The sequence below is a fragment of the Rhipicephalus microplus genome, chromosome 9 (assembly GCF_043290135.1).
Source record: "Rhipicephalus microplus isolate Deutch F79 chromosome 9, USDA_Rmic, whole genome shotgun sequence".
In the NCBI taxonomy this organism is placed as follows: domain Eukaryota; kingdom Metazoa; phylum Arthropoda; class Arachnida; order Ixodida; family Ixodidae; genus Rhipicephalus; species Rhipicephalus microplus.
In genome coordinates, this window is record NC_134708.1 from 103,024,946 (window position 1) to 103,048,984 (window position 24,039).

The 24,039-nt window shown below is 47.2% G+C and overlaps 1 protein-coding gene across 11 annotated transcripts in view; it reads left to right on the forward strand.

The window, feature by feature from the left end:
* The window catches only part of LOC119163114 (XK-related protein 6), a 145,082-nt gene that overhangs the window by 1,691 nt on the left and 119,352 nt on the right, over positions 1–24,039 (forward strand). For 8 of the 11 annotated variants that reach the window (XM_075874197.1, XM_075874198.1, XM_075874190.1 and 5 more), the window contains exon 2: positions 15,031–15,103. The exons of 1 other annotated variant lie outside the window; for it this stretch is intronic. In XM_075874197.1, coding sequence (XP_075730312.1) covers positions 15,054–15,103 — 50 coding nt within the window. In that variant the 5' untranslated portion in view covers positions 15,031–15,053. Of the gene's footprint in view, positions 1–15,017; positions 15,104–24,039 lie in introns of those variants that run through there. 2 more of the 11 variants (XM_075874191.1, XM_075874196.1) reach the window with 1 other exon arrangement.

The window sequence follows — 24,039 nt, forward strand, 5'->3', positions numbered from 1 at the left end:
TAGCGCTCCCGGCTGGATGTTACACCAACACCGATGGGTGGACAAGTTGGCGACGCCAGCACGCGTTGGCTACGTGAATGTTGCAGAGCGAGAAACTTTATTGAAATGATGTAAAACCTAAGAATGGCTCCACAGATGAAGTTTGTGCAACTGAGATAGTCACTACTCAAATGTTCTTTTAACTGGGAGACTATTTCATTGGTTGCATAAGAGAACTCTTGTGATTTTATAATTTTTTTTTGTTTGAAATATTCTTTAAGCCAATCTTCGTAGTAGTAAGACTTGCACCTATAGGTTTGCTTCTGATTAAAAACCTTGGTCAAAGCCACCACTTCTGGCTATTATTTTGTATAAAGTGATTTTCTTAGAGGCGAAGCACTGTAGGCTACGAGCGTGTCTATCCATTATCAACCGCCCTAACAAAGCCGTCAAGACAGCTTATATCCTCACAAAATGATTCAAAGTATTTCACACAATTGACGAAATGATAGGATCCCGCAAATTCCTCTCCAGCCAAGCTGTCATGCTTCAACTGAAGCATGACATCATTATCTGGAACTCGAGCCTCAATACTCAAGCAATTCTCAGTCTCGTTCTCAAGGAGGCTTCTAACAACGTCAGCCACACCACCATACTGAGTGAACTGAGCTCTATTGGCGTTGGCATACATAATTATACTACGTAATTGAATATACACAATTGCATATCTGCGTTCATTTTGAACCAAACGGCTACTATTCCTAATGCGTCTGAACACTCTTGCTCTTAATCCTTCGGGAGTATACGTATCGGCACTTCTCAAGGATCAGTGTTATCCTTTTTTCTTTTTATTCTCACCATGATGCCACTAGCTAGAGCGCATAGATGCCGAACAGATCATGAGTTTTCACTCTATGCAGATTATATTAGACCGGCAGCTCTGAGCGTCACATTAAAGAGACTCTGCAGACTGCTACTGACAAGGTGGTTATTTGTGTGGGTAACGTGAATCTCGCCTGTTCACGAAATAAATGTAAACTTCTCATCCATGCCAATCGGGGCTCTGAAAAGCGCATCTCCGATATACGAATAGCACTGAACAATACACCAGTACTCAAAGTTTACAGGTTCAGATTGCTTGGACTACAAGTACAACAAAATGACTAAACACCAATCAACTACTCCCGACAGCTGTGAACCACATTCTGCGCCTTGTAGGCAGGATACCTATTAAGCATGGCGGGCTACGAGAGGCACAGCTACTCTACCTCCACCTCTTTTTGAGCCTCTGTCTTCAATAAATTGACTCATTCTGTTCCTTAACTGTCCTTTCTGAAAAGAGAAGAAAATGACGGGAGAACCTAGTTAAGTTTTCCTTCTCGTTCGTTGATCTCCTTGATATGAATTGAAGTCCCGTCAAGGAGATGATCGGCGTCGATGAAGCAGGAGGCAGGTTCGAGGTAATGAAAACTTGAAGGTATATTACAGCGAACTATTTACAGTCATATGTACATCTTGCCGAAGCACACTCATGATAACGCAGACATCAACAACGTCTTACTCTTCTACTTAACTTTTCTTAAGTTAGAGCCTAGAACACTGTTACTACATACAACGTACTCAGTCTCACTGTTCGACCACGAAGTGGTTACGGCCCAGACAAAAGTTGCATCGTACGGAGTCGTACTGATCTATCAGTTAAGTGATTGCAGCCTCGAATGAAGAGAAACGGATTCCCCCCAGTCTTAAGCATCTTGCGGTAACAAAGAAAAAGGGGAGGGGGCCACTGCTGGTCCGCCTCAACATTCTCTCATCCAATCTGTTTCCACTAAGATTAAGTCACTCCCTACTGGGCTGACCTTACTCTCGACAGCAGCGCTTCTACAGCTTAAACAGGCGTTTTGGTACTCTTTCCCATCATGTCTCTCTCTCTCCACCTCCCACGCGCTCAGGAATTCTAACGCTGGGGAGATATCGGCATTGTAGACCCGGTACATTTATGCCCTTTCCCACACCCAGCGAGCCGAGACGAACCTCCAAAGCCGGAAATTGAGTGATTGCGCGCGGAACGTGATTGCCCCCGCAGGTATCAAGCGGCCTTTGACTTTCTCCGCTTACCTTGTGCTCGGGTCGTGCATCGCTGCGAATTTGAGCCGATCACCAGAGAAGAGCGTGTCGCCTACTCTCACTGAGCTCGCGCCCGGCAGTGGAGGCAGGACGGGGTCGTTTAATCCCATTGTGCGTTTGCCCCCGGCAGGGGCGACTTGTCTCTAAAACCACAAACATTCCAAGCCGGTTGGCAGAGCGGGTTCGTTTCACATTGTGTGTTTGTCCCCGGCAGCGGAGGGGACGGACGTAGTTTGCATTCCAGAGGATAAGTGGTGTATAGTTACATTGGCATACCGAGAGAGAGTCGAGAAAGAAGCTTTGTATAACGTAGCTTCCCGCGCTGTCGTCCAATGCTCAAAGGAAGCAATTTGCGACCTTGCCAAGAGAGATCCGAGAAAGAGGCTTTGAATAACGTAGCTTCTGGTGCTGTCCCATCCGCACGATCAACTTATGAGCGGCAAAACATAACACGTCCCCCCCAATGAGTATACTGGGCTGTCTTACGCTCAGTGATACGATAAGGCACTGCCGCGATTAAGTCACTGGATTTTCTAACCACACAACAGTTGTACACAAGCATCAAACACAATTGCAAGCCAACACTACAGGATAATACACTAAACGAAAACAAATATATGCTAAACAATCAAGTACAGCATTGCTGCTTCAAGCAGTGAGATCACCAGTGTCTGTTTCTTGAATTGTCAATCACACAGTCCACAATATACAGCAGCACGTGGGCAGGAACATTCACGTCCCCCCAAGTTGGCATGGCACTGTTATTCTGATGGCTTCCATGAACTATTCTGAAGCCTAGATAACGCATCCGCATTACCGTTACATACTCCCTTCCGATGTTGTAGCGACACATGATATCGCTGTAAAGCCAGCGCCCATCTTGTTAATTTCACCCCGTGCGGAGTCGAAGTTGTAAGGTACGACAGCGGATTGTGGTCGGAAACGACGTTTACTATGGCACCAAAAAGCCAGTAGTCGAACTTCTTTAAGGCCCATATTATTGCGAACGCTTCCCTCTCAATTGTCGACCAACGCATCTGGGTCGGTGAGAAGCGGTGGCTTGCAAAGGCGATAGGCCTTGTTATGACCGCCATCGGTAGGCGCCATGCTGTCGCTGAGAAGCGTAGCCGGGCAGTGTTCCCACGCCTGGAACCCCGGTTTTCTTGGAACCAGCGTCGAGAGATGACGGGGGAGCGGCGCTCTTTTAATCCTATGCCCGCCAGGTATTGTCCCTGCTAGCCGGAGGATGAGACGTTGTGTCGCCACGAAGCTGTAAGCCGTTCCAGAGAGGACAACAAAGACAGCGTCTTCCTTTGAAGAAACGGCGGCCGCCGCCACAAAGTGCCCTGCTAATTGAGCGGACAGATTGGCGGACCGTTTGATGTCTGCTGTCCGAAGTTTGGGACCCCTCGACCAGCGACACACACGACGAGCAAGAGCCCCCCCTGGCGCCACCTTTCAGTGCAGTGATCTCGACTCAAAATTGGATGTTCACGTGTGCCGGGCATGCTCGTACCTTTCACCTGTTGTGTGTGTGTGATTGGTGTTCTCCTCAAGAAGGAGGAGCCCAACAGGGCTTATAAGGACGCCGCCGAGTGCGGGACGTCACTCTGAACCAAGTAAAGGTTCAACCACCACGTTCGTAGTTTGTGTAGGCTCTGAACCCAGTAAAGGTTTAACCACCACGCTCGTGGTTTGTGAACTCTTAACCTCATGCTGTAAATATTTGTAAATAGTGCCATAAACCTTGTTTGTTTTTCGTATCCCCATCTTGTAAGCGGTCGTTTCCTCACCCCGACGCTACACCACGCTACCACAGCACCCCGGGATCACAACAACTGGTGATCAGCGGTGGGATCACGACAACTGGTTGGCAGCGGAGGGATTCGAAGCTACAAGTGACAACAACAGTCGGCCCAGGAGAAGCAGCTGGCTCGAGACATGGATCACGTATGGGTGAGTGCTTGGCTTTTCCTTTGAGTGAACCAGGTTCTAAAAGAGGGTTAAATTTTAGAACTGGTAGTTAACTTTGCCGAAAAACTCAGTTTCGCCGTTTCGGAAAGTTATTTTGGAAGTAGCGAGCACTCAGTACGATCATGGACTTACGGGAGCTGCATAAGTCAGACTTGTTGCTGTTGTGTGAGGAATTGGGGATCGATACAAAGGGTTTGGCACGGAAACCCATAATCATTCAAGCGATTAATGATTTGGGGGCTGATGATGAGGAACTAAGTGAAGAATGGGACCTCATCATCGAAAGAAAACTAAGAGCAGCTCAGATGGAAGGAAAGAGTGAACACGAAAGAGAAGGCCTCAAAAGAAAGTTTTTCAAACAAGACTATGAGTTGCGTATGAGAATGGGACCCCAGCGAGGAGTACTTCTCGAAAAGGAGGCAGAGTTCGAGATGTCTAGGTACATGCAGCCATATGAGGTATCATGGGATATGGGCCTGTATCTCAGACTCTTTGAACGAAAGTGTAGTCAACTTAAGTGTGAGCGAGACACCTGGTCTCAGAAGCTACGCACGGTTCTGCCCTGCGAGGCAGCGGACGTTGTTGCGCGACTCAGTGAGCAGCACGCGAACAACTATGAAGTTATCAAATCAGAGCTGATCGGAAAATTCGGAACTTCTGTTAGCAAAAAGAAAGAAAGACTCGCACCGGAGTCTGAAAGCGAGGCGCGTCGCAAAGCGCCGGAAGTTGAGGCGCCTCATAAAGCGCGACAGGAATAGATTGCGCCAGAAAAGGGCCCGCGAATTCTCGAAGGCGTCAATCTAGAGCATGTCGAGAACAAGCCCTTGGCCAGGCTCGAGGTAGAGACAGTATCAAAAGACGGTCCTTGCGAGGATGAGGTGTGTGCCAGCAGCCCTAATGGGCTCAGTAAGGAGCTGGAAACCATCCCCATGCCTCGAGAGGACGTCTCGAGATCGTCACATGCAGATAGGGTAAGCACAGTGGGTAAATACAGCGAGAGCGCGATGCTTCAGGAGTGCAGCGAGGCCATCGGAGAGGGCCCAGTTAATGGTTTCATCAGCATTAACAAAGATAATTTGGCCCGGCAGTCCGTCGTGACACCGAGTACAAAATGTTTGAGCGTCCGGAAAAATGTAGCACAAGCTCCAACGAGCTTCCCGACCCCTCAGTTCCCGACGCGACATGATGATGGCATCGAGAGAAAGGAGGCAAGAAAACATCGCCGAAAAAGAAAGAAGCAGAAGCGTTTGTCACTGCGTAAGCCTAGGACAGGTCCCACTCAGTCGCAAGAAAGACGGGAGGGTAGGCCGTTAAACCGTTCCAGGAAACTTCCATGGTGGCGTTCCGAGAGGTACAAGCGGCAAGCCAGGTGTAGAGGGGGGAAACGAGGTGCGTTACCCCAACGAAAAGCGCGGTTGCGTTCGACAACTTCGGGAAAGCGGCCTTGCCTGAAGGATCAAAGTCGAAAGCGCAGAGTGGCTAAAAATCGCGTCGGGGCGAGCACAAAGAGACAATGTCCCCGGTCTCAACCCTGTTTCTGGCGTCCCTGGCTCATTCCTGAGTGGAGCCAGCCGAAGTGCAGAATGAGGCGTGACGGCAGGACACAGCCTAACGTTCGTGTGTTTTGTAGCCTCTGGCGTGCTGGAAAACAGCCGGGACCGCGACCCCATCGTGTGCGATTAAAAGCACCTTGAGAAGAGGGTTCACGTTCAATATGAGTAACTTTTGCACAGGCGGATTAATTATGACTACTCAGTATTGCATTGGAGATGCAGATTTCAACTAGTTTAAATTTGGTAAGTTACGTGATGCGGTGTAAAGTTTGCAGAAAGAAAACCGCCGAACTAGAAGTACTTTAATCACTAGTGCGAAACTTTGCGTAAGGTAAAAACAGAGGAAATAGGTCATTTTTCTAGTTTTTTCAAAGATTTAGTGTGACATTGTATGCCCTCACTGCCATGGGGATGTGGCGTGAATGAGCATTTGAGGAAGATGTTAGCATAAACCGAATCATTTCATAAATTGATTAAGTTTGGCGCGACACAGTGGAGTTGTCGTTGCGCGCATTAAGAATTGAAGGTCCTTTGGGCACAATTTCAGCATAAAACCTGTGCATTATTGTGAGGTGCATTTGATGAGTATTGCACTTAGCATTATTTTTGTGTTGTACACAGTGTGTTGGAACGTAATGTAAGGATGAACGTTTAGACCATGTGTGAAGGCCTAAGCGTTTGGTTAGTAGTGCCATGAATTTTGCAGCGCCGTAAGAATGAGAATAATTGAAAGCGCTCAAAAGAACTCAGTGTTTTGTTTTTTAATCAAAGGTGTTAGCAAGGGCAGGTAACTAACCGAACTAACCTGCTAGAAGGCAGTGTTTGTTGCTTTTTGCTGTTGTCTTCTTTGAAGAATGATTGATCTAGTGATCATGAGCAGATCCTCAAGCTTTCCCTAACCGTTGAGGTAGACCATTTGGTCACAGCTTAGGTTAAGGTTGCGGGAGGCTGGTGAGTTTAATGTCTCAGTGGTAGACAATTATGGGCGGCCGTAAACAAAGACGGACGTTCGGACAATATTAGCGCTCACTGAATCCGAGTTCCTGACTGATGCTCTCAGCGGGACAGAACCGATGAAAGTAGTCAGCGATGAAAAAGAGCCTGCTGTTTTATATCAGGACGACAATGGTATCAAGCAAGCTGCGCTTTGCTTGCACCAGAATTTGGGCTCTCGTGAGATAACGTACTGCGCTTCAGGAAATGAATGCGCTTGCCTTGTGTAGGCCATTCATCAGTTGCAGGTTATCTGAAAGGTGCTAAATTTAAAGTAGGGACAGACCATTTTCCCCTCACTTGGCTGCAAACCGTGACATAAAAGAACAGTCGCCTTGTGAGGCAGAGCTTGATTCTTCGAAAATATAATTTTGGCATTAGGTAAAGGGCCAATTGAATGGAAACGTTGACGCGCTCAGCCGCTCTTTCTAAGCCATTCTGGGGTGCTCTGTATGTATCAAAATTGATATTTTAGTTTTTTTTGTCGTGCATCTTATTATGAGAAGGTTTAAGGTAGCACGTTTGATTTCTCAGCACAAGTGAATCCTGAGAGTTCTGAGTGTGAGCTTTTGTTAAAGCTAGTAATTAAAATTGGTTTGCTATCCCTCTTTTGGCTTGGTTTGTTCGAAGGGGGCCGAGTGCTTGCTTGTACATGTGGTCGAGTATCAGAGATGCTGTCGAAGATTCGGCAATCACCCGGACAATGCCACAAGCGAAGGCCAGTTCTTGGCATTCAACTACTGACCCTTTCGTCGTCCCTGCGAGCAGCAGTGTTGACTGCCGCCCTCCGTGACTCATCTGGCGAGGGGGAAGCTGTTATGACCGCCATCGGTAGGCGCCATGCTTTCGCTGAGAAGCGTAGCCGGGCAGCGTTCCCACGCCTGGAACCCCGGTTTTCTTGGAACCAGCGTCGAGAGATGACGGGGTAGCGGCGCTCTTTTAATCCTATGCCCGCCAGGTATTGTCCCTGCTAGCCGGAGGATGAGACGTTGTGTCGCCACGAAGCTGTAAGCCGTTCCAGAGAGGACAACAAAGACAGCGTCTTCCTTTGAAGAAACGGCGGCCGCCGCCACAAAGTGCCCTGCTAATTGAGCCGACAGATTGGCGGACCGTTTGATGTCTGCTGTCCGAAGTTTGGGACCCCTCGACCAGCGACACACACGACGAGCAAGAGCCCCCCTGGCGCCACCTTTCAGTGCAGTGATCTCGACTCAAAATTGGATGTTCACGTGCGCCGGGCATGCTCGTACCTTTCACCTGTTGTGTGTGTGTGATTGGTGTTCTCCTCAAGAAGGAGGAGCCCGACAGGGCTTATAAGGACGCCGCCGAGTGCGGGACGTCGCTCTGAACCAAGTAAAGGTTCAACCACCACGTTCGTAGTTTGTGTAGGCTCTGAACCAAGTAAAGGTTTAACCACCACGCTCGTGGTTTGTGAACTCTTAACCTCATGCTGTAAATATTTGTAAATAGTGCCATAAACCTTCTTTGTTTTTCGTATCCCCATCTTGTAAGCGGTCGTTTCCTCAACCCGACGCTACACCACGCTACCACAGCACCCCGGGATCACAACAACTGGTGATCAGCGGTGGGATCACGACACCCTCTCTTCTCCCTCGGCTGACATTTATGCCAAACATGCTCCCGCCGCCGTAGCTGATGCGTCTGTGAAAAGCCTGTAGGGCTGAGATGGCTCAGGGATGTTTAGCGCCACGGCCTCGCACAAAGATCGTTTGAGTCTCAAATGCCGCCTGAGCTTCCTCCGGCTAGGGTATCTTATTAGGTACCGCTTTCTTTGTTAACAGCGTGAGCGGGCTCGTCACCTCTGCATATCCTCGGACGTACTCTCGATAGTAGCCGCAAAGTCCTAACAGGCTGCGTAGTTCCCTTTTGGTGCGCGGTGGTACCAAGTTCTTAACTGCTGCTATCTTTTCTGGGTCTAGTGCGTGTGTCCTTGAACCGACAATATGCCCCAGATAATGTATGTGGGATTGCGCAATCTGACACTTCTCCAAGCTGGCTTTCAGTCCCGCCTTCTCTAAGATTTTAAGAATAATGTCTGGATGCCTTAAGTGCTCCTCCCAAGTGCTAGAAAAAATAGCAATATCATCTAGGTATGCTGTGGCATACACTTGATGTTGCGACAAGAGTTTGTTCACCATTCTTTAGAAGGTTGCCGCGGAATTTTTCAGCCCGAAAGGCATCACTTTCCATGCGTACTGACCTTCATGCGTTACAAATGCGGTGAATTTCTGACTCTTTTCTTCCATCGGTACCTGAAGTACCCGCGCCTAAGGTCCACTACCGTAATGAACTGCGCTCTGCCTACTCGAAAAATCAATTCGTGAGGATTCATCATCGGGAACGCATCCGCTTTGGTGACGGCATTTAACGTTCTGTAGTCCACACACATGCGGATAGTCCCATCTTTTTTTCCGACGCATACTACCGGGTGTGCAAATTCACTCTCCGTGGGGTAGATCAACTTCCAAGTCAAAAGTTCGTCAACTTGCCGGCTGACTTCTTTCTTTAATAGTTCCGGCACCCGATACGGAAACCCCTTTTTTGGCTGGTGACCCGGTTCTATTTCTATTTTATGTTCATCTACCTTTGCTATACCCGGAGTGCCATCAAAGAGGGTGCAATGTCTTTGGAACACCGCCTGTATTTCCGCCTGCGCATCAGCATCAAGGTGAGCAACCTTCTCGCTCGTGACCACTAGCTCTTCCCGCTTCACAGTGGTTGGCTGTGGGGCATATTCCACCTCCCCAAAATCATGGTCCTCATCGAAGACGACCCCCATATGACTGACTCTTCATAGTAAGGTCGAATGTTGTTGGCGTGGACACTTTTCACCTTTCCCTCAGATGTTTCTACGCGGTAAGAATGTTCGCGCTCACGTCCAACCACTGTGAATGGGCCTAGCCATTTCGGTGACATTTTACCACTCCGATCATTGTCGAAAACCACAACTTGGTCGCCAGCATTAAAAGCTTTGAGCCTGCTGCTGCGATTAAAAGCACTGGCGTAACTCTCCTGATGAGTTGCACTAGTTAGCTCAGCTATATTAGCGGCCGTCTCGAGCTGTTCCTTAAGTTGTTGTAAATACTTGGCGGGGTTTTCTCTCAATGTTGCGGGCACCGGCAATTCTTCCGTCCAAGTCTTCTGCAGCATTAGAAGTGGTCCCGTGGGATTCCTTCCATACAATAGACGAAACGGAGCTACTCCGGTTACCTCATGGGGGACTTCCCGATAAGCCCATAAAACCATTGGGATCAATTTGTCCCAATTCTTGGAGTCTCTTTGAATGACATGATACAACATGTTTTTGAGTACTCGGTTCCACCTTTCTACAACTCCATTACTCTCTGGGTGTTCTGGGGTTGAAAATATTGGCATGCAACCTAATTTTTCCAGCATCGTTTGCGTGAGCTGCGATTTGAAATTAGTGCCCTGATCGGAGCAGATCATCTCCGGAACGCCTGTGCGACTGATTATCTCAATCAGTGCATCACAAGTCGCCTTAGCTGTTAAAGAGCGCAGTGGGTCACCTCTGGCCACCTCGTGCAAAGATCCACTTAAGCACAGCGCGTACTTAAGCCCTCTCGCTGACGGCGTGTCTAGGGGTCCGATCACATCTACATTGACAACTTGGAAAGGGTGCTCGGGTCTAGTGAGCGGAGTTATAGGCACTTCATCCGTGTGACGCTTGTCTGAACGAATTTGACATTCATGGCACGAACGACAATGCTCTAATATCTCCTTCGCCATACCCGGCAAAAAAAATTAGACCTAATGCGAGCTCTTGTTTTCTTTGACCCTAGGTGCCCCCCGCATAGCGACTCGTGTGCTAAGTGCATCACCTCAGTGCGCTTATGCCCTTTCGCACACCCAGCGAGCCGAGACGAACCTCCAAAGCCGGAAATTGAATGATTGCGCGCGGAACGTGATTGCCCCCGCAGGTAGCAAGCGGCCTTTGACTTTCTCCGCTTACCTTGTGCTTGGGTCGTGCATCGCTGCGAATTTGAGCCGATCACCAGAACAGAGCATGTCGCCTACTCCCACTGAGCTCGCGCCCGGCAGTGGAGGCAGGACGGGGTCGCTTATACCATTGTGCGTTTGCCCCCGGCAGGGGCGACTTGTCTCTAAAACCACAAACATTCCAAGCCGTTTGGCAGAGCGGGTTCGTTTCACATTGTGTGTTTGTCCCCGGCAGCGGAGGGGACGGGCGTAGTTTGCATTTTAGAGGATAAGTGGTGTATAGGTACATGGGCATACCGAGAGAGAGTCGAGAAAGAAGCTTTGTATAACGTAGCTTCCCGCGCTGTCGTCCCATGCTCAAAGGAAGCAATTTGCAACCTTGCCAAGAGAGATCCGAGAAAGAGGCTTTGAATAACGTAGCTTCTGGTGCTGTCCCATCCGCGCGATCAACTTATGAGCGGCAAAACATAACAAACCTTGTTACACAAGATCAACAAATTCGCTCTTAGGGTCCCCATTGGAACGTCCACTGCACGGCTCATTGAGACAGGCACATTCAACACCTTACCGGAACTCATTGAAGCTTACTTAGCCTCTGAACATGCCAATCTCTCCAACACACAGACCGGAAGATGCATACTGACACTCTCACTATGAGGCCAACTCCAATCACTAACACCGATAACACGTACTATTTCGCACGAAATACTAATGAGTCTACACATTCCGCCGTTCTTTATAAACATACCACAGTGCACCACGATCAACGTCCCCGACAGCGTGCAAAAACTCTTGAAACACGATTCTCTATTTCTAAAAACGTGCTCTACGTCGATGCTACCGAATACAGTACTCGCGTTTTTTCGCCCTCTCATTTGTCAACTCACAAGATGAGATAGCTACTGCTGCTTTAATTTCTGCTTAAGCTTCTGAAAAGGCTGAGGAAGCATCCATTGATCTCGTGCTTACATTTCCAAATTTACCTATTACTACCGATTTAAAACGGTCATCTACATTTTCGAAGTGGGCCGGTTGTCGAAAACAGCCTTATCCTTCCTCCTGGCTCATGCCTCGGAACAAGACAACGCTTGAGTATGATCCCCGTTCACGCAGGTTCTGCAGGAATCGAAGGGACTCACGGCAGCGTCCGAGGATTTGGGTCTTGGCGTAGGCACTGAAAGAACCAAGCTTCGTTTCGGCAACGGTGCTGTTTGCTGCGCGAAATGGTCTTCTAACATTCCACGACATCTGTAATCACTAACGCCTTGACCATCTAAACTTACCGCCGACTAATGTCGAAATCCCCTCGATGGCGCGTACCACTGTGGCGACAGTTGCAGACCTGCACCTTTCCCTCTCCTTACTTTCTTCACCACATGCACCTTCTCTACATGTGCTGTTCCTGCAAATATTGCTCCATAAAAAAGCAAACCATCTTCGTGGCATGTGGAGGTGCCCTAAGCGCCTCCCTCTCCCATCCCTCCAACAAGAAGTAAGCAATAAGAATCAGTGGAAGGCTTCCTTGCGCAGCTTGAAACTCGACGTCCAGGAGGCCGACCTGGGTTGGGCAGAGAGAATTGCGGAGGACTACCAAGTGTCATAACCTCTGTCATCTGTGTCCCATTGCCTCCTTCCTTTCTAAAGAAAAAATCAAGTTCTTGCCACCACCACGACCACTATGTCCGTCCACGTTCTTGTCCATCACGGAGAAATTTTGTATGTGAGACGTAAAAGAAGCTTAGAAATAAACTGATAATAATGAGGCTTGTGATGAAACAAGCTGAAATTCATAAAAGCATGAACCTCCTATACTTGTTAGTGAGTTGAACGTACACTTTAGGACCTCTGAACCTAGCTTTTCATTTGGCACTCCCTGTCGGCCATCATGGTGTATAGGAAACCGTTGCTGCAGTCGAAACGTATGTGTGTAATTGAATAAAAAAGGTTTGCAATAGGCGAACAATAAGCATAATTCTGACGAAAGAATATAAATAACTTACAAGCACAATACCTAATACTACCGATGAAATACTAGCGCGAACTGAAAACACTGAACGAAGATGGGGCAGATACGATGACAAATAGAGCGACGAGTGGCAGGGATGTGTCTGTTCTTCGTCCCGTGGTTTACGTTCTTACTGCTTTTACCATCGTTATTCACATACTTGCCCTGCATGCTCACTACCTTTAAACGGACGGTGATTTCAGCAAAGACCTTATCGACCATACAATCTAGCTTCATCACTCACATCATGGGAACGCGTCAATTGTTTTCGCCTATTTGAACAAAGGAAGCTGGCAACATAAAGGAATGCTATAGCATTATTGAATGCTAGGTGTCGTATGCTACATTATTGATATGCTAGGTATCGTAATTAAACTCAATAAGAGATACAAGATCAAGGTTGTACAGGATTACGCGCCGACACCAAGCCAAAAGACGCTTCAGTTTAAAGCTTCTAAGAAGACGTGGAATCGGCAATGAGTAAGGTAAAAACAGAGTATACTGTACTGATGGGAGACTTTAATGCAAAGGTGGGGAAGAAGCAGGCTGAAGACCAGGCAGTAGGAGATTATGGCAATGGCACTGGAAATGCCAGAGGAGAGCTACTATTAGAATTCGCAGAACGCAATTATTTAAAGATTTTGAATACCTTCTACCGAAAACGAGGAAACCGTAAGTGCCAGGTAGGAGCCCTAATGGCGAAAATAAGAACGAAATAGACTTTACAATCAGTGCACCCCCCGGCATCATGTAGGATGTGAAAGGGATTGGCAAGGTACGATGCAGTGACCATAGACTGGTACGGTTTCGAATTTGCCTAGTTTCGAAGAATGAACGGCAGAAACTGACACGCAAGAATGCAATCAATGAGCTAGCACTAAGAGGAAAAACACAGAAATTCAGAGTCTCGCTACAGAACACGTACTCGGCTTTTATTGAGGAAACAAACCTCAGCGTAGATACAATGAACAATAATCTAAATAAAAGGAACAAGCAGGATTTCGAACAGGGTACTCAACAATCGACCACATTCATACTATCAATCAGGTAATAGAGAAATCTCTGAATATAACCAACCACTATACATAGCCTTCATAGATTACGAGAAGGCGTTTGATTCAGTAGAAATATTAGCAGTCATGCAGATACTGTGGCATCAGGGCGTCAATGAAGCATATAAAAGCACCCTGAAAGAAATCTACAGGGGATCAACTGCTACCTTAGTTCTTCAATAGAAAGCAACAGAATACCAATCAAGAAGGCTGTAAGGCAGGGGGATACAGTCTCTTCAATGCTATTTACCGCGTGCTTACAGGATGTTTTCGGAGGCCTATAATGGGAACCGTTAGGGATATGAGTTAATGGAGAGTACCTCAATAACCTGCGCTTTGTCGATGACATTGCCGTTGCATTGCTGAGTAACTCAGGGGACGTATTGCAACTCATGATTTCGAAGTTAGACAAGGAGAGCAGAAAGGTGGGTCTTAAAATTAATCTGCAGAAACGAAAGTAATGTAAAACAACCTCAACCTCGGAAGAGAGCGGCACTTCGAGAAAGGTAATAGTGAACTTCAAATTGTAAAAGACTATGTCTACTTAGGGTAGATAAAAAGTGCGGAGCCGATCAACGAGATTGAAGTAACTAGAAGAATAAAAATGTGGTGGAGCACATTTGGCAAGAACTCTCAAATTATGACAGGTAGATTGCCACTATCCCTCAAGAGTAAGGTATATAACAGCTATATCTTGCTGGTACTTAGCTACGGAACAGAAACCTGGAAACTTACAAAGACGGTTCAGCTTAAATTGAGGACGACGCAGCGAGCAATGGAAAGAAAAATGGTAGGTGTAACCTTAAAAGACAATAAAAAAGAAGAGTAAATTAAGGAACAAACTGGTGTTAAGTATATCATAGTTGAAATCACGAAGAGGAAATGGGCATGGGCTGGGCATGGAGCGCGTATACGGGATAATCGGGCGTCATTATGGGAACTAACTGGATTCCCAGAGAAGGCAAGCGGGTTAGGGGGAGCCAGAAGGTTAGGTGGGCAGATGAGATTATTGCGGGTATAGATTGGCAGCAGGAAGCACAATACCGAGTTATCTTGTGGAACATAGGAGAGGCATTTGTCCTGCAGTGGACGTAGTCAGGCTGCTGCTGCTGATGATGATAAAACTAAGGAACCCATACCAACTAGTCCAATAACTATACTACTGGAACTGTTCGAAAACAGCTCGCGACGTATGTCTGGCACCAACGCTGATTATCGCTGGCTGTTTGCCTCCACCTGTGAGGTAGAAAAGGCGCTACCTTAGAAAATTCATTGCGCAATCGTTTCTAATGTGCGTTGAGCAAAGTAATTTGAACAAGCGGAAACTCGGTAGCCTTCTGTAATAAAAACGCTCAGAATTTTTTTGCAGGTACTTTGTTGCACACTCTCAACATGGACGCTAGATTCATGCCACTGCAAGCAGAAAAAGAGGACGATGACGGGTGAGTGTGACGGTCCTAAGAGGGTATTCATTATCCCGGCAAGGCGAAAAATGCCTGCGGCTTTGTCGCTCTAGTATTGCATGAACGATGGGATACGAGAAAAGTTTCGCCGACTCAGCGAATACAATAGCAATTTTCCCGAATGTTGAAGAAATTAGGACTAGCAGCTAATGTATTTAGCGTCAAACATATCGTTATTGAACCAAGCACTCACGACGAAAAGAATGTAGTTACGTCTGTGATGTGGCTCGCGTCTACAAAACGAATGCTGAAGCTTGTAGAAACATTCCAGCCGTTTCCCTAGTCGCATTGATTCGTACGACTTTTTGTGGCAGCACCATATATACAAACTAAGAAAGCACCGGGACCCACTCACGTTACTTATGCCATGTTATGAAACCTTAGTTATGATTGCCTGGATGAACTAGTCCGCTAATTTATTAAGCACATTTGGGAGCCTGGGATTGTTCCCCCAGAACGAAAATAGGTCTCAATTGTATCAACCTCCAAGCATGGGAAACCCCTCCCCTTACAGAACCTTACCTATTTCGCTGACATTCTGCCTCGGCAACCTCTTCGAGAAAGTCATTCACGCGCGCCCACCTTGCTATCTAAAGGAACAAGGTTTTTTTCTCTATCCACACGTATGATTTCCGCGACAACCTCTCAATACAAGACGGTTTTCTCCAGCTTTGGGAAGAAGTATGACGCGGCATTCGCTCGGGCACAAAACACATCTTGTATGATCTCGACCTGAAAATTTCGCTTAATATTATGAGCCACAACCTCACCTTCAAGGAGCTGAGCTACTCCAACTGTAGGAAAAGAATGTACCGCTATATCCGGTCTTTCCTCACTGATCGGACTGCAACAATGGGCTTAAGAGACGTTGGATCATCGGCTGTTTACATCCCCAATTAGAGGGTCGCCTCAAGGTGACTTGATATTTTCTTCAGTCTGGCTCGAGTCTATACGACACTTGGGCTATCCCCTGTGTGCCGATAGTATAACTTGTTAGGTTACCGGAGGCTCTCTCTACATTAAGGAAACTACTCTGCAGAAAGCCGCTCTGACAGTTCATTTAATTGCGTCGCTCCATAAAAAAGCAATTCGTTAAGATGCTTGGTAGGGTCACCGATGTAAACCACTCTTCGCATCAAAAGTAGAAGAGCATTCGATACGTGAGGCCGCACGTACTCGTACCCTTGGTCCTTGGACACAGGATTCGGGAAACCGAGCACGCGGACTACATCCTCAAAACATTTCACACTACTCCAAAACAAATCGCACGCATGGTACGTAGAGTGACTCATCGTCATAGAGCCTCTGAAGAGGCAGACAAGCTTCCTGTAATCCGACCCTTCATAGTTAACAAAATAAGGTATGGCCTCCCTTACGAAGAGCTCAAAGTCCAAGAGAAAACAAGTGGATACCCTCTTTCGCACTACCTACAAGAATGCTTTCGGCATACCAATGGGAATATCCACAGATCAACGTTTTGCCTGGAGGAACTTCAACACCTTCGAGGAGCGCAGTACCTCGGTCGTCACCCAATACAGCGACGAGGAACTAGACCTTCTTTACACTCCTATCTGCGCCAAAATTTATATCGCTCCTCTACAGAAAAACATAAATCCTTGCACCGCCGAGCGCGTAGCCATGCCAGAGCCCAGCAACTGACCAAACGATTCGGAACAGAGCCAGACATGGTTTATACGGACGCAGCCTGCAGCGGAATGCATTGTTTTTCACTGCCCGCGAATGGTTTGGTGTGCAGTTCGGGTTTATGGACCTGTGCTTCAGCGAAGCCATACTCGGTGAACCCGGCGAAAGTCCTCGTGGTAGGACTTGCCATTAAACCCAAGGAAGTCATGAGAAATCGATCTTCTATCCTCGCAGACTCTGAAATAGTCTTTTATTTCTCTAACGGCATTGTACCCGCGTGCCTCGCCCGCCTCTTAGGTGCAACAGTAGTCCAGTAACGCCGCATGGCGTCCCGGACACACAGCGAATACGAGTAAAGGTAGAGCGGACAGTGCAGCTCGAGCTATAACTCACCGATCGATTGTTCCTCGTCGAGTCCAGATACCCGTCTGGTATTTCAAGCTCCCCACACTCCTAGAGATATCTTAGAACAACAACATCGACAGTGACGGCGATACTGTCCGCTCCACTCTCGACTGAGTGTAAAAGAAGCGCACGAGTGGCACCGCCTGCAGACAAATACATTACCGCGCCTACGTTTGAAACTTGTGATGCACCCAACCGCATACGCCATTTCTTGCCCGGGGTGTGGAGCACAGGCAACACTTGCCCACATTACATGCGAATGTGAGTTTAGGCCAGCCAAAATAATAAGCCTGAGATTACGGTTTGAAAAATTCAAGACGGACCAGTGGGAGACTTTCCTGGCCAGCGAGGAAAAGGAGACCCAAGTGGCCTTCCTGGCCCAGACCTGGCAGGCGGCTGAGGCCAGTATAACCTTGTAATAGAGGCCCCACGCACCTGATTTTGGCCCTTACTTCCTTCTTTTCTCGTAGTGGACTTTCTTCTAATCTACCCTTTGTACTTTGCCGAACAGGGTGAAAATTCCTGGGCAAACGCTTTCGTCTCGTGATGGGGGCGGCGTGTGCTACCCACGTGAAAGGAAACTTGAACATCGGCAAGCCTTCACCATAGTACAGTGCACGCCGTCCACTTCTCACCATGGACAGGTACGCATGTACGCGGCGACTTACCAAACAGAAAGCGCACGCCCGTCAGTGTTGAAAAGTGAATGGTGCGCACTATACTTGTATTGTATCCTGTATTTGAATAGATTTTCGGACGTTAAGCCCCACAGATCAATAATATTCAAGTATCAAAGTAGATGGACAGGCTCGCTTATACGCTCAGATCTGCCGAACAGGATGGGCGCGCATGTCAGTAGGGAAAACTTCTTGGTGCGCACTATACTATCGCGAAGGCTTGCCGCTGTTTGAGTTTCATTACGTCTCTTGCTTTCAATGCAAAGTGGCGTTGAAGTTAAATTCACACGAACATACGCCACTCGCTGCTGCAGCCACGTTTGCGAACAGAACGCGCAGCTAGCAACAGAAACACTAAACATTTGAGGGAGGTATTTTATCATGCTTGTTATGCATATATGTAAGGGTTCATTTCATGTGTCCCTTCTCTTTTACTTTGAGCACCAAAATTTAGGTGTCGAAGTGATGGTTTGTTACTTCAGCCTCGTCCTGTGCGTGTTAATTTTATGTGTCATTTCTGCCTATTCAGCGCACTGCAAGTATCGAGATGCTTGCTGTCGTTTTTCGTCACGTTCCAGTTCTCATCAATTTTATTGCTTCGCCCTCGCATCTAAACTGTGTTGTTTTCAGGTTTGCATTGATGCCTATTTTTGATGGGATTTATTATATCCTGTATCCAAGTAGAGGTTCAAATGAATGACCAGAAGCAATGCATGATGACTATAGGGGTTTGCAGTCGACCAAGATGAAAATTTATGAATGTAGGCGTTAGCGTTTGTACATTCACCTCAGATGATCCTATTCGATCATTCCAGCGACTAGAGATGGTACAGCGGTAGGTCGAAATGGCGGACGAGACAGTGATGTCGCAAGCGTGCACGACAGCGTCACAGAGCGTGAAGATGCGTTCATTGGTTCATGACTACTGAGAGACCGAAGTGCGCCGCAGATTATCACCGCGTGACAGCTTCAGAGTTCGACTGCACGGCGCCACCTGCGTCGCTGGAATGACTGAATAGCTGCCGAATACCACTACGCATGTCCAAGCTTTAATACTTCAGGGCACGATGAATGCCCAGTTACCTTCGCGAAGACATGTACCTTCCTGTGGTATGGAGCTTCTTTTGACGGAGAAATCTGCCATGTTCTGAAATGCTAAGCATATATTGCTTTCGTACAGTCATTGAGCGTCTATATAAGTATCAATTTATCTGTCTATCCAGACGCCTACGTCTGAACGCTTTCGGGTCCACCCATGCAACTTTGAGTAAACCAAGATTTTGATAGGAGGTTATGATGGTTTGACAAATAAGACTCGCTGGTCATGAAGAGAATAATAAAAAATCTCGTCGCGTACACAAACCATTTACACCAAATGTGTGACACATATCCGCGCGCGGGTAGGTGCCATAGGTATACCGGTATGTTTCATATGTGAATGAACGAATGAATAGACTTTATTAAAGTCAGGCAGTTTTCTAGGGCGAGGTGGGGGAAGAGGGGATAAACCCTTGTCCCTTCCCACTCTCAGTTGATTATGATGGCGGTGTCTCAGGTCACCTCTCGAAGTCCTTGTACCCGGGCGGCCTCTTCAGCTTGCCGGGCGCATGATAGTTTGTATCTACCCTAGAATGGCGAAAACAGACATGGGTAATTTCAACGCGCGAGCGTTGAGAAACAGTTCACATCGGCTGCTTTGCCCCCTTCAATACAAGTAATAAATGGCAGGGCCCCAGCATTACTTTAACCCCTGCAGCATTCTACATTGGACTCAAATATTCTACCACAGAGCAATGCCGGGGCTTGGAACTTTGTTTCAAGTAGACCCTAATGTTCGTGAAACATCACTTGTGCTTGCAGTGCCGAGTATCTGCATGTATAAGCATTATATATTGTAACGAACAAACACAATGCCGGCAGGTAGAACAACTCAATATTTTGGGCCAACTTGTGCCCGTCAACTAAATACACACAGATTGTCTTGAGCTTGCTAGTCCAACACTCGTCAATTTTTTATAGCGCCTTGCCGCGCGCCGCTCTTTTGAAGAGCCGCCAACCTTCTTTATTCAGCGTGTGGTGTGGTGACAAGTGCAGTGCAGCGTTGCATGGCGAGTTTTGTTTGGCGCGTTTTGCTTGTCAGTTGATGTGGCAGAAATTGATTTATAAGAGCAGGAAGCGGCGTATTACTTCATCGGGTGTCTACTAAATACGGCAATTTTTACTGCTATGATACAACCGGCATGTCCGGTTTACAGTTAGTTGCCATCCGTTGAAGTGGGGTAATGCTGCAGTGTTCAGAGTACCATCCTAGCGAGCACCAGCGCGAAGCTTACCGCTTCTGGTGTTGCTAATATTCCCGTTTTCGTTGACACCATTACACAACTGTAAACAATTGGTTATGATGAAACATATACACTTGTTTAGCGTGTGTCTGCGAGTGCATTATTTGTAAAGTCAGAACCACTTCCGAACGCTTCGATCAAAAAAAAAAAACAACCTAAAACAGAGTCACCTTCCATGCGCAAGTTTCGCATAACGTCGATCCCCAAGGTACCTGGGATCTGTCGACTTTTTGTTTAGTGCCAGTCGGGGTATTCACCTTACCCCCTCCTTAAAAAACCTTCTGCACCTTATTTGTCACGTACCCTGACAGTCACCGCATAAAATCCCTTTATTGGACTTAATATAATGATAGTCCAAGTTGTAGTGAACCTTGGCGTCCTGATTACGTGATCACGTAACAATATTTCACATTTCTTGAAATGAAGCAAATGCCGAGACATGAAAAGTCAATAATTGCGTTTAATAACGTATCTAATTCTTTCATATTTATTTAAAGCACTGTTTAGCACCCTTGATGCTTGCTTTATCGGTACCTATCAAATCAACTGTATGGTCATCTGCGGTATCGAATCACTGTCGAGACTACAAATGTATGAAAATACGATACAGTATATTTCACACAAAGAAACATGAAATAAAAAAATGATCCTAGTTCCCGAAGGAAATTGTGGAGAAATGTGCATGAATTGCGTAGAATTGCGTAGTGTCCATAACGGCGTTTCGCATAAGAGAACCCAGCGTTAGAGTATTAATGTTTTCTTTTTTTTCGTACACTGTGCAAGAAGTAGTGCAGTGCGTTGCACGTGGCACTTTCCTGTCAAGAGAAACGCAGCATGGGTTTCAGCTCTATTAGCTAGTGAGCACGGTTAAAAATGCCCAAAAGCGAACAAAACAAACAGTGTTCTTGTATCGGCGTTGGCGTTCACAGTGGCGTCTAGAGCATACAATGGCGCGTGTTCTTGCGAGAGAGAGAATAAAACAGTTATTGATAATAAATATGCCGCTGTAGTGGTTAGACCTTCTAGTCCGGAAGACCATTGGCTCTTGCCGCCATCCGAGCTTGGTCGACCAGGACCTGTTGCTGCACTGTGTCAGGTCGGAACAGGGCCGCCTCCCACTCGACCATTGTAGGATTATGATTGGCCAACATGCTGGCATTATTTTGGCACTTCCAGACCATAGGAAGTAAAGTGGCCATCTGGGGACAGAATTTACACTGCGATTTGTTCATCAAAGGGTTTATCATGAACAATACTTAAGTATTTGGAAATACTGATGGTTGTAGTTGTCTATGTAGTTGCTGATGGTTGTAGTTGTGATAGTTGTAGTTGATGGTTGTAGGTGTAGTTGTCTCCACGTGACCTGCAATGCCTTACCTAATTTATAAGTCAGGGGGGGGGGTTAGAGTGTGCCTACTGAGCCTGATGTGTTGCAGGATGTCCGTATACAAAAAGAGGGGCTGGGAATCGTCCTGGTCAGCAAGAATGTGCGCTGTAAATTCAGCAACGGAGGGACGGTGTAAGAGATTGCGGCGGAGGCATGGGAGCGTTCATTGCCTCTCACTCCTGTGGGCCCTGGTACCCATAGCAATTGTATTCACTCACCATCGCATGTAACGTGTTGACGCCGGTGCTAGACGCCATCGACGGTTAGATTTCGTGCTTGATTAACCTAAGGATTAGTGTTGACGCCGAAGCTGTACGACACCACCAATGGTTACGTTTTGAGCTTGATGCATGTAACAAGTTGACTCTAACGCTGGACACCACCGTTAATTACGTTTCGAGCTTGATGCATATAATAGAAGGCGTTGGCAGCGTTGGCAACATGTTGACGCCGACGCTGGACGACACCGCCGACATATCACGCCTGATGTATCAAAAGCGTTTGCCTTCCCTATTGCAAATACAGCGTGATGCCAGTACGTTTTTTAGCACTGGTACACACTGGAGACACTGGTACACGCTTGTAATCACTCACACTTCGCTGGTCGCACTGGGAAAAAGCTGTGTCGCACTGGTATGGGCGCTGGCTCGGCCGCGTTGATGCTGGTGCGCACTGCGGAGCGCTAAAAGCACTGGAATGTTCACTGGCAAGCGCTGGTGACCATTGGAGCACGCACTGTTTATACCAGCGCAGCGTGCACGTTATTGTAGCGTGTGCCCTGGTATGTTTCGGTGTCTTTGAATATAAAATGCTTGATTCAACGGCATGGAGAGGTGCTACCCTAAAACAGATACCGAGCATACGTAATTTTTGCGGTGCACGTACGTATCGCAGCAATTATAATGCACCTTTTTCGCTTATGCCCCTGCGTATACCAGCCATATTCGCATCATCCGTGTATTGCCGTAACGATTCCAAGTTGCAGTGTTTGTAAGCCTGGAGCTGCACGCCACTCCAAACACCAACAGGAAATTGTTTCTGCCACAAAGTTGACGAAACCTAAGTCAGCCCTCTCGATCGCTTCGCAAGGTTTCACAGCGGAGGCGAGAAAAAAAGGTGTCATTCGATTCCGTCACACCGCATAAATGTATGCCTTGCCATGCTTACCCTTCTACTTACTTCAGGTTAGAGTTAGAAACGTTGTGAAACTGAAATGCAGAATCTTCAACCATCCCAACTCACCGCGTCGAGAGCGGTCTTACCCAGTGCCCAGCCCAGCGAGCATTAAACCTGTCGTACCGGCCGCGTTGGTATATACGTTACCGGCTCTTCTTGCTTCGTGTACACGCAACTTCAAAGTGTGAGAATAGCTGTAAAGTATAGTGTAGACAACTATGAACCTAAATAAACTATTTTGTCTTGTGCCCAAGTTCACTCAAGGAGCGCTGACGATCGAACGTCGCGCTTTCGGCAACGCAAGCTGTCACCAAAAGCTGCCGGCCGCACTTAGCCGGTGCGTCTTCGACTGATATGTAACAACACACAATTTTCAGTTGGTAATTTGGTACGCCTTCGTGAACTGACTTCATGGAATACGTCTTCAGCGTATTGCATTGGTATTTCTATGGGTGTTTTTTAATTGTTGGTATTTATATAACTGCATATATCTGTACACTGGCACGCCCGCTGTATACTGCCAGCGGAGGCCAGAAAAACGGCTGTCGCTCGGCATCGCCACTCCGTAAATGCATTTCTGGCATTGATTGACCTTCCACTTCCTTCAAGTACACTCTAGGTAACAGTTAGAAATGTTGCAAAGCTTCAATGGAGAAACTTCAAGCATCGCAACTCAGCTGCTTCGAGAGCAGCCTTAGCAGTGCCCCTATTCAGCGAGGCCTATCGTGCCGGCCGCGTCGGTGTACATGGTGCCGGCACTTTTCACTTTAAGTAGGCACAGTTATGAAGCGTAAGAATAACTGCAAAGTACACTTTACACATCCCTGAGCCTGAATCAACCAGTTATCCGCCTGTGCGATGCCAGCACAAGCAGCAACGACGATCGATGTGTCATGCTTTCAGCAACGTAGGCTGTCACCGGAACCTTCCTTCTAAGCGCAGGAGCCGGTACTTCTCTGACTCGTATGTAAGAACACGCAATTTTGAGTTGGTAATTTGGTACGCGTGAGTGAACTAACATACTGGCATACTTTTTCAGTGGATTGCATTAGTCATTTCTTCGGTGGTTTCTTAGTTGCAGGTATCAATATAACTGCTAATATCTAATCTGGCATGCCGGATGTGTACTGCTACATCGTAACTTGCGCAAAAAAACCCCTCAATATTCACTTGTGTGCGTGGATATCTATCAAACAAGACATCTAAATCATCTGCACATGTTGACTGGTAGCAAGTGCGAGAACCGACTATCAAAGGAAAAAAGCATCGGCAGCAACAGCTGAG